Consider the following 11,502-nt stretch of genomic DNA (forward strand, 5'->3'; position numbering starts at 1 on the left):
TGCCCGGTTGTGGGAAATTAAGAGATGGACTTTTTTTTTTTCATTTTATTACACGGAAGAGGTGGGTATATAGAAATATTTCAATGCAAAATTCTTCAGGTCAACGCGAGGTCACGGGATGTGCAGGGGACAGGCATGCTATTGCTAGCCTATGACGTCACTCGTGTACGAAGCGTTCGTACACTTAGTGTACCGATTCTGGTTCTTTCTTGGATGTATGGAATGTAAACTTTAAAGTCCAGAAAGGGGGTTCTTTTGCCACTTCTCGAGGCCTAATTTTAAAACTGTATTTCTAGTTCAGTTAAGAATGGGAATAATTTTACCCTCAATGTGTTGAATCATTACAGTTCTTGTACTTTCATTAATTCCTTGTGGTTTTAGAACTACAGTATCTATTTGCTGATCCACTTTAAAATCACTGTCTCATTTGAACTCCAAATCCTGAGACTGTAGACTTCACAGTTCACGCAGCAATTTGCAAGGGCCGGAGTACCCTAACTCCATCACGTTACCCAATAAAACGTCATAAAATAAAAATCATCCAGACCTAATGCATACTGTAATAAATGACATTTTGGGGGAAGTACATCTTTATTCTTCAGTGGTACATAACCTCTGACCAGCATAGAAATTGGTGGGAATGCAGAGTTTTCTTGTGGCGAAACCCAGAGACAGCAAAGACAAAAAAGAAGAGCAGGGGCCCTAAAGTTGAACCTTGTGGATCCCCATAGGAGAGTGGAGCTGAGCAGGACTCAAAAATGCCATACTTGTATACTAAGCACATATTGCGACTACCTTTTTTTCCTACAAGTATTTGTACTTCTACTTGAGTACATAATATGTTTTTCTTGCCATTTCTGGTGTGTCAATAAAATACTGCTACCTATATGAGTGTTTTTTATTTTTTTAAATACTACTCTCTGTACTTCAATTTAAAAACAGAATCTGGATTACTTTTACCAACTTTTGAAAACAATATTTTTTGCAATTACTGTTTATTAAATAAATATTATTCTTTATTTGATATTGTTTAGTAAGAAGGATTACTGCACTTAGAACTTTCTGAAACAAATTCAGTCAGGTTCAAGCAATGTTTTACAGAGTAAAAGCGATGTTTAAAAATTATGATGGTAAATTATCTTATTTTGAGTCGGCACAAAAGACCGTCCACTTGCATTTATGAAGTACTACAGAAATCAAAGAACGTTGAAAGGCTGTAAGCTCAGCAGACTAATCAGTATAATTGTTTCTTTTTGGTACATAAGTATCATTTGAAGAGTACAAAATGTGAGTCAAATCAGCAGTAATTTTCCTGGGATCTGTTTTTGATTCTTCATTCATCTCACGAGAACAAAATGTGAAACTTTTGTCACCACTGTAATCAAATCTTTACTTCTACTGTACTCTTTTTTATTTAAGTATGTGTAAGTATATTTTATTGTAACACTGCTACAAGGTGAAACATGTATGTAAAGTGGGATTATTAATGTTATAATCATGTAATTTCTTTAGCCTTTGTATTTGAAGTATATTTTACATTTTTACTGCATTGCAATGTTCTGGAAGAGCCAAGGTAGGGACCAGAGTTGAGAATTAGCACTCACTATAACCTCTACATGAGATGTGCCGAAACTACCACCCAGGGGCCATTTCTAACTAAGCATCCACATATTTGCACCTTACATTTTGTCATATTTAAAAAGTAATACAAATATTTGATGGGAGAAAGGGTCAAATGTTCCTCATCACTATACCGAAAGAGATATATATATATATATATAGCATTTTTTTGTAAATACCAAGCTGCAAGCTTGTAACTATGTTCGATTACATTTTTCCTGTCAGATAAAGCTTGCTTCATGTATTCATTCATTCACTCATTTGACGTGAGTACAGACTGTGAGTACTACCTTTAGTCAACTGTGAAGGATTCGAATGAGTACTTCTAATTTCACCAAGGCCCCTTTTTGAAGACTTTTGCCACCTCCGACTTGATTTCTGCACGGCTTGTACTTAACACTGGCGAGTGTGTACTTTGGTCACGTGGGGGTGGGGGAAAAGAGGCATCGGGTACCGCGGCGTACAAAGGAGGCAGACCGGCTAGCGAGGGTGCACGCGCGGCGCGGATGTTGAATCGGCGTCGGCCGCGCGGACGTCAGAGTGAGCGAGTGAGCGGGAGAGGGAGAGAGAGAGAGCAAACCCAGCATGCACCGCGAGGCCGTTGAGAGCCCCAGCAGCTGCTTGTGAGTCTCGCCAGTCGCCAGAGCGCCGAGCGAGGCAGCGAGCGATCGTGTGCTCCACACAACACGGCATATACATTCTCCCACCGGGGGGAGGGAGGGGGGCTCCATGTGAGCTGGGGGCAAAAGACTGACTTGTCTACCTTCCAGGCGACCGAGAACTATGCTGTGCGGACGCCTGTCGAGTCACCGCGGCGGCGTTTGAGTCACGATTGTCTGTCGGTTTCCATCTTGGAGGATTCCTCCCTCCATCCACCGGGCAATGACAACGGTCTCGGCAACCCCGCAGCAGATGAGGGACCGGCTGCTGCAGGCCATCGACAGTCAGAGCAATGTGAGTAAAGCTAATGTTGCTATTGCGCGGCTGGGGAGGAAGGGGGGATGCTAACGCTAGCCTGTTTACATGCAAGTCCGGCAAACTCCCAAATTAACGCGCCCGAGTCTGCTATTTGCGTTCGGTGGCCGTTTGTTTGAAAAAGCTGCGTGGCTCGCGGTCGCCGGTTCTCGCTGACAATGGCGAAAGTGTCCAAAAACGGAGGCGAGACTCCCCGGGGTTAGTCGAGTTGACAGCTTGGAAGCTAATTTAGCAATAGTAGCTCTCTCTCTTCCCCCCTTGGCTTGCTTGGACACTCGTAGTCCGTTAGCACGATCCGTTAGCATGCTAGCTCCTAACACCAAGCAGGGAAGTAGCGTTTTTAACTTTACTCCGGAATCAAATGGATAAACGCGCGCCGGCTTGGCCCAAACCTTTTCGAAACGCCGTTCGCGTACATCTAGCGGGCAGGAGTTTGGCTGCCGACCCCAAACGCCCGCATTTCCCCGTTAAACAAGTGGCGGATGCGGCTAGCGAACTCGAAGCTTTGGGCAAGCTAGCTAGGAAAGAGCGAGCGAGTTTTCCCACTCAACTTGGTAGCTTTAGCACGCTCGGCTAACGTCCACGCAGGTAAATGTTCACAAACCTTAGTTGACTTTGCCTTCCGAAAAACGACTCTCTCCTTTCGCCAAAACCAACGACGTACCGACTGTTGTTTTAACACGCTCCCGTGACGCAAATTCGCCTTTAGGTTTGCCACGGTGAAGTTATTTTAATAAATGACAGTACAATCACATTGCCGGGTACTTTTCAACGACTTCTCCCTTTGCTTTGAAGCTAATGTCTCTAGCTCGTTGCTAACGTGCCCAGTAGCCTATTGCAAGTACTTTGCACAGAGTTTTAAAATCTATCTATCTATCTATCTATCTATCTATCTATCTATCTATCTATCTATCTATCTATCTATCTATCTATCTCTTCTTCTTTATTGTATGTTAGCAACTTGATGGAACTGGGCTGGAAATTTCCTCATATTTTAAATATCTATGTACCCAGTAAAATGAATGACATTCAATTCACCACAGTAGTGATAATTCACATTGCATTTGCGAGTACTTTTGGCTCTATCAATCAATCTATCGATTGATCCATCGACCGAGTGGCATTTAATTAACTGTGGGCTTAATTTCATATATCTCTCCGTAAGTACTTTGACATCATCATCATCGTCAGTCCTGTCAAGAGAATGGCATACAATTCACTGATAATCCCACTCCGATAATTCATTTTACACCCTTGAGTATGTTGGATGAGTCTAGCGATCTCTCAATTATTCATGCATTTGATATGAGGAATGATTCACCATTTACCTACTCATCATAATTCTTAATACATTTTGTTTACTGTGGCATCTCCCTCTCGCGTTAGCTGTCTGTCAAATACGGCATTCGATTCGATGATAGTTCATGTAGAGCTTTTGATGGGTATATACCAAATGTTTTTTCTATTGCAGATATGCAATATGGTGGTTGTACTTGAGGTGATTACCTGCCTTGAGAAGTATCCTATCACCAAAGAAGCACTTGAGGTGAGCGAAATAGACACTTATCTAGGTAGATTTTTGCCTGTTATCCACTGTGCAGCGCACACATGTTGCCATGGCTCTACTCTCTATTAATACCTTTCTAAAAGCAAAACCACATATGTCGGAGTTCCATGCAAAAATTAGCAGTCGAACGTAGGCTATTTCCAAAATGCGTCTTCGAACTAAAAGAGTAAATGAGCTTTTTGTGCAAAGAAACTGGTCAAACAGAACAGTGACTTTGATGCTAGCATTTTTTTTCTTTATGACACTTCAAACTGTCTAAAAAATACAAGAGTTTTTGATGGTAAATAATTGGCCAAGAGCGACATTGACTCACCCGCATGGCCTGAGTTGAGCGTCGTTGGCCTTTTTACACGGCTTTTGTCTTGTCTCTCGTCATGCACTGCGTCGTCTTTTCACGACAGTTTCCACCACAACACATGCTTTGTCAACCCTCTAGATGCACATACTCAATTTGAATTGGAGGTGGCTAAAATTTACCCCCTCGTCGTTATCTTCCAAACTCAAATAGTGTGCTGATTATAAATGTTAAGAACTGCACTGCTGCTCCCTCCAGAGGACTTTCTGTCATTACAGCGAACAAGTTTAATATTGACAGACAAGTTGCGCAAGCTCTTTCTGAAATCCCCCCCCATTGGAAACTGATGTCTATAGCTGTCAATGGCATTGGATGAGTTTATAGTTAAACTGTCAATATGCCAGTTGCAAATGGATTACAAATGACCTGTTTTTAGAAAAACCCTCTTTAACGTCTGCTAACGACTTAGGCTAAAGTTAAGCTTACTTCCTTGTCACTGATTCTTTTTTATTAAAGGTTTTGGGTGCCATGTTGTGACACATTAGGTGATTTAGAAAGAGTACAAAAACGACGAATACATGAATAAAAAAGGAAAAGCTAAACCAAAGGGAGTAGAGCTGAGTTGAGCTGTGGAAGAGTGGCGTTTAGGCGTTTGATTCCTTCCCTAACACATATTTGCGCTAGGAAACCCGACTGGGAAAGCTGATCAACGATGTGCGGAAGAAGACCAAGGATGAAGACCTCGCCAAGCGGGCCAAGAAGCTCTTGCGCAACTGGCAAAAGCTGATTGAGCCCGGGCCCGCTGCGGCCGCCGCCGGCGCTCCCGGTTCCACCAACGGCAGCTCTCACCCCTGTCGGACGGAAGCCTCGCCGCCCGACCTGTCTGTGTCGGCCAAGGGAGTCCCGGAAGTCAAAGTCAGGAATGACGTTCACAACACATACTCGCCAAAGGCTGAAAAATCAAGCGGGCGCAAGCGCAGGGCGGAGCACAGAGACTGTGGCGTGCACCTACCGGAGAAAATTTCCAAGTTGTGTTCTTATGACAACTCCGTTTCGCCGCCGCCAACCAACGGGATTGCGGGCAGCCCGGACGCCCAGCCGGAGCAGGAGGCGGCCCCGTCTCCCGACCGCTCTCGGATCGAGCACCTCGACAATGACAAAATGGGCAGGATTCCTGTCAATGCCGTCAAGCCTCGGCCCAGCTCCCCCGGCGCCGCCAAACTCCCCAGCACTTCCTCTTTAATTAAGGTTGCCGTTATGCAGCAGCAGGCAAGAATGGAGGATGGCGGAGGCGGGCATTATCCGGCCAGAAGTCCTCGCGGCCTTTCCACCAGCCCGAGGAGCACAAAGCATGACGCCTCTGCCAAGCGCTCAGCGGGATATTCGCAAATGCTCACCTGTGTCCCCAGCCCTTCGTCCAGGGATTCGCCCTCGCCTTTAGCCCGCCCCGCGTCACCGCCGCCTCAAAGCGCTCACTCTTCGCAGAGGTCCTCAACGCACTGGGCCGTCTCACCGGAGCTCTCCTCTCATTGCCCCTCGCAAGACTCGTCCGCCACACTGGAATCCCCCTCGGCCTCCCCTACACCCCCGCGCCCGCAACACAACTCGGAACTCCATCGGCCGGCGGCGGAAGCCGCCGCGGGCCTCTGGGACGACGCGGACGGAGCGCCGGCTTGCGCCTCGGAGCATAAGAGGAGGAAGTACCGCTCGAGAGACTACGCCGTAAACTTGGACGGACAGAAAGTAGAGGACGCCACTAAGCCGGTACGCTTAAAAGAACGCAGGCTCACCTTTGACCCCGTCACGAGGCAGATCAAGCCCCTTGTCCACAAAGAGCCTTCTCAGTGCGAGGAAGCCCCCGCTCCCGAGCCCGCCCAGCCCGGGCCCAGGACCGAGGCGGGAGTGGCGGCGCCCGCGCCGCCGGGCCCTTTCCAACAGACGAACTGGAAGGAGCTATCAAGAAACGAAATCATCCAGTCCTACTTGAACCTTCAGAGCAACGTGCTCACCTCGTCCGGGGTGCAGGCCCCGAGCGCACACTTTTTCATGTCGCAGTATCTGAAAAGGGAAGAGCAGGAAGTGAAGGAATCCAGGCAAACGCACGTTTTGCGGGCGGACGGCCCGCTGGCGGATTTACCCGGCGTGAGTCGGGACGTCACCCGCCAGGATCTGGACAGGATACACAACGGCCACTGGCCCGGGGTCAATGGCTGTTTGGACACCAAGGACAACTGGTATGACTGGACAGAGTGCATATCGTTGGACCCTCACGGGGACGAAAGCAAGCTGAATATCCTGCCGTACGTTTGCCTCGACTGAGGGCTCTTTTTCCACTCCTGTGTTTTTTTGTTTTTGTTTTGTTTTTTTGTCTCCCCACACAGGTGAGATCATTTCGGATTTTATTTGGCAAAAGCTAGGCCTGCTAAACTCCCTCATCCCTCCCGTGCCTCCTCCTCTCTGTCATTGAGATTTTGGTACACACCACACACACACACACACACACAAGATGAAAAATTAAAAAGAATATTTGAGTTTGCGATACCAAGGGCTGCTTTTGTTTTTTTCATTTTTCAAGCGGAAAGCCAGATGAAGGATGGAGGCCCTGACTTGCAACTACTAAGACAGAAAAGAGGGCAGAATGAGCCCTGCTGGCAGGAATACTTTCGGCTCACAGGGTTAATACTGCTCCCCTTTTCATTTCTGCCATCTGTGTATCAATATGAGGGTGGGTGGGCTGGTGTTTAGTAGCTGTCCTGCTCAGGCCGCCACCATACTGCTGTTCAACTATATGAACACGTCTTCTAGTCGCAAATACTGGTGCTTACCAGAAGCTTTATGTGAATTATAAGAGAGTAAGTTATAGATTTCTTGTCATGTATACATCTATTTATTTTGCCTCAGTACATTTTACGGGACTTCCATTATCCTGTTTAAAAAAAAAAAACTAAACAAAAAAACATCCTGCTTTTCTTCTTTATCAGTCGTCACATTTCAATTTTTGTTTTGTATTTTTGGCTTCTAGATTGGTTCTTTTGGGCTTAACATTCCATAGTCCTTCACAAAATTGCACCGTCTCCAACTCTCAAAAATAGTGTGTTCTGAACAATTTGCCAAGTTTTGACATTTTAACCTTTCAAATGCAGTTGAAAGTTAATTTGGAAAATAAATCTTATATCACACAAAGTTAGTACTGTATTTTGCAGTTTATGTAAGCGCTTCTAATTTTGGTACAGTGGCACCTTGAGATCTAGTGAGCAGATAAACAACTCGTTCCAGGCACGTTTTTTTTTTGCGCGTTGAGTTCAAACTTAATATATTGTGACCGACAACTTTATGGTTGATGGAATTAGTGAGCATTTATTAGAGAAAAATAGAGAAATTCAATTGCTCATAAAACAAAAAAAAGACGTGTAAAACAAACAATTGGTTAAAGTCAAAGTTGTCTTTTGGTTTACAATTACATGTTCAATGCAGCATCACTCATGAAAATGATATTCTTATGGTATTAGTATTGCGTTTTTGGAATAAGTAGCCAAAGTTGCCTGTTTTTATCTCATGAGGCGGCCATTTTGCCACATGTGGTCAATTGAAAATGACTTGGCTGCTCAGGGCTGAGTTAGGACCAATCCTGGTTCAGCTTTCAGAGGTCACATGACCAAACTCACACAAAAAAATCAGATGAAATGTGATTGGTCATTACTCAAGCCTGGGCATCTCTGATGTCATTTTCAATCGGCAGCAAATGGCAAAATGGCCAAAATTCTGAGATGTATAAAAATGGACGAATTTTGCATGTAATTAAATGTTCACAATATTAATCAGAATAATGTTTACAGTAGTTGGGATACATTTATTAATCAAATTTAGGCCTGCTGTATGTCTACCTTAATGCTAATGCTAACAATATTGAAAACACTTGACCGATACACATAGTTTATCCCCGACAGGATCTTTTTTTTTTTTTTATTATTATTATTCATTCACGATATACTGCCATCAAGGCTCGCACACCACAAGGAGTATCATGCTATTAATGACCATTGAATTGAAACAAAAAGTGTTACAAAATGTACAAAATGTTTTTCTCAAGTACAGCGTTACACAGCGCTATTTTTCCTCATTACAGAATTTAAAAAAAAGCACCGGGACTGAAACGAATTAAGACATTTATATTTATTTCAATGGGGAAAGATGTTTTGTGGTACATCTCAAGGAATCACTGTATTGGTTCTTAGGGAGCGCATTACGTGTTTTGAAAAACAAAATGGAGACTAAAAGCGAGAGTTAAGTGTCACATCATTGCACGTAATGTTAATTTGGCGTCATTTCCCTTTACTTCTCTTGTGCGATTGGCTCATGCACTTGCTCCTTCTTCCCTACCAATGTGCCTTTGCTAATTTGTAAATCTGCATTTGCTTCCGCGTGCAGCCGGGTAATTTGTGAAAACAGCTCCCAATCCCGTCATCACTACGAAGCTGGTATATGCATCCTTTCTTGTCTTTTTTTTTTTTTCCCCTCCTCTCTTATGTTTTTTGTACACGGAACTTTTGTGAGGGTGCAAATGTAGAAGGCAGAGAGGAAGTGCACGCCACAGCTGGCAATAAAAGTGCTGCAACTGGTTGATCAGAATGTTTCCTGGAGTTTTGACTGGGGCGTCTTTGTTCAGCGTTTAACATCTCTCGATTGTTTGATAAATAAAGTGATCTAATTCTTCATCTCGGCCATTTGATTGTGTGAATTTAGAGTTAATTTACGTTCAAATGGGGGAGTCCAAATGTGTTGTTATGATCTCGTCCACAAGGGGGTGCGCTTGCTCCGTATGCGCCTTTATTGATAGGTTTGAGCTCCAGCATCAGCTCACTTATTTTTTTTTTGGGTCTTCGGCTTCACCAGATGCTCAATATGACTTTTTGTTTTATATATCCAGCGTAAGGTCTACACGATGTCTAGTACATTCCCCGTTCTAAACATTTTTTCATTGATGTATTCTCTTTCAAATATAATTTTTCAGCTAAGTCGTTCCTAACCAGTAAAAATTGTTTTTTTTTCTTTTAAGATTTAAACACACAAAAAGTGACATTCATGTCTGATTCATAGATCTTTACAACTACATTTGTAGTATCTGTATCTGCCCAAAGTGTATTTCATATCGCAATTCCATAAAAAAGTTGATGTAACATCTGTTTTATTCTTGGCTCATCTGATGAAGAATTGTATACATTTTGCTTTAACACAGTTTTGAGCAACAGTTTCTTCCGATTAATTTTCTCTTAATTTGAAAAGAAAACTGTATACTTCCTTTTCAAGACATTCAATTAGATACCTAAAGAAATCTTGTTCAACATGGCCCCAGAGAAGTGCTGTATTCAAACTAGATATTAACGTATAATTTGACATCACACAAAATTATTGCTCTGTTGTGCCTTACTGGTAATATATTTGTCTACCAGTACGCCAAGGAGCATAAAGTAAATAGACATATTGTGGACTGTTTGAGCATTGCGTCAATAGTACTCTCTTAGTTCTCACTTGTTAGATGATTTAGCATGCTAGTAGAACTAGTGTGCACTCGTGAAATGCTACTCGTGTTTTTTTTTTCACCGTTGTGTTTTATTTCTGTACACTATTACAATTACTGGCATACATGTAGAAAATTATGCTGCTACTAATAAGATTTAGGAGGCTACCACACACACACACACACACACACTAGTTGAACCTAGTGGTAAGGTGTAATTGTGAACTAGCAGTTTGTTTTGTTTTTTTTAACTTTTAAAAGTTTCTTTTAACTTTATCGTGCCGGAAAAGACTAAACGGGCCTCAAATTTGTGGTTGCACAATTCGAGAGGTTTTGAAGTCGACGTCAACAGATGACAACAAGTCTGAAAAAAATTGCTTGCGTTGTCACTCCCTGCTATTAGTCATTGATGAGTTGCGGTTTTCGCCTCGGGTTTTTGCTCTGAATCAGATCTTAGCACACCTGCATGATGTCATCCGCGTGTAAGTAAACACCTGGACTGGCAGTTGTTAGCCAGGGGACCTTTCACGCAAGACCGCCGACAGCTTCAAGGGCCGTTGCGCAAGGCGCTGATGAATTGCCTAAAAAGGCAGCGGGTTGCTTTTTGGCAATTGAGGTTAGGGAAACGCACAAAGTTGATCAACAGGTTAATTATAGGGCTTCTGGCATCTAGTGAAAAGGCAATTGATTGTCTTCTGCCCGGAGCGTATGTGGCTGGTAAACAGATGAACAGAGATACACTCAGTGGCATAGCGAGCACACTTGTTGCCCAAGGCGACCATGTGATACTCTTGAAAACGTTTGTCACTGGGGAGGTTTGTGGACAGATAAGGTTGCCATTTATTATTCTTTTTATAAATAGCACTTTTCATTCATAAAATGCAGCACAAAGTGCATGACTGTACAGAAGCGTGGGATTGCCTTTGTGGAGAAGACAGTTTTGATTGGAATGTTGTTTTTTTTAATGTACTGCAAAGTCATTCGAATGAATTGATAAACGCTAGGCTAACGTAGGCTAAATGCAAAAAAAAACCCTATCTATCTATCTATCTATCTATCTATCTATCTATCTATCTATCTATCTATCTATCTATCTATCTATCTATCTATCTATCTATCTATCTATCTAGCTTTTTTTTTTTTTTTTTTTCAAAATTATATGTTTGGAGAACTTTGCAATACTTTCGAATGACAAAGCCCAGTCCAAACTGTTTATTCCATGCTTCTGTATTTCATATAATAGAAGCAAGAAAAAGTAAAGAAACCCTATCCCACAAACACACATGAACAGATGACACTGAGTGGCCTTGGATTCACATTTGTTCTTAATAAATGTCAAACGAATGAAGTGAAAATGGATGATTGCATTACGGTTCTTTGTTGTCTAAGTTATCAAAACGGGTATTATGAGACTTTCTCTTGCATTTACTCTACTTTCTAAATGCAAGACAAATCAGTTAGTCTACTTTAACTTTTTTTTTCTTTTTCACACGTATGTGTACTTCTATTTAAGTGAAAGCATTTTGC

General features: G+C 42.9%; 1 protein-coding gene across 2 annotated transcripts; it reads left to right on the top strand.

The window, feature by feature from the left end:
• Positions 1-2,083: 2,083 nt before the first annotated feature.
• Positions 2,084-9,634, top strand: crsp7 (cofactor required for Sp1 transcriptional activation, subunit 7). Of its 2 annotated transcripts, XM_088429343.1 has the most exons (4): positions 2,084-2,243; positions 2,391-2,574; positions 4,067-4,141; positions 5,142-9,634. In XM_088429343.1, exons 2-4 carry the CDS (start codon positions 2,503-2,505, stop codon positions 6,774-6,776), a joined length of 1,782 nt encoding a protein of 593 aa, XP_088285469.1. In that variant the 5' UTR covers positions 2,084-2,243; positions 2,391-2,502; the 3' UTR covers positions 6,777-9,634. The 2 variants fall into 2 exon arrangements, with proteins under 2 accessions (XP_088285469.1, XP_088285468.1); XM_088429342.1 differs by lacking the exon at positions 2,084-2,243 and having other exon boundaries at positions 2,270-2,574.
• The last annotated feature ends 1,868 nt before the right edge of the window (positions 9,635-11,502 follow it).

The sequence above is a fragment of the Hippichthys cyanospilos genome, chromosome 12 (genome assembly GCF_059441005.1).
Source record: "Hippichthys cyanospilos isolate Australia breed blue-spotted pipefish chromosome 12, RoL_Hcya_1.0, whole genome shotgun sequence".
NCBI lineage: Eukaryota > Metazoa > Chordata > Actinopteri > Syngnathiformes > Syngnathidae > Hippichthys > Hippichthys cyanospilos.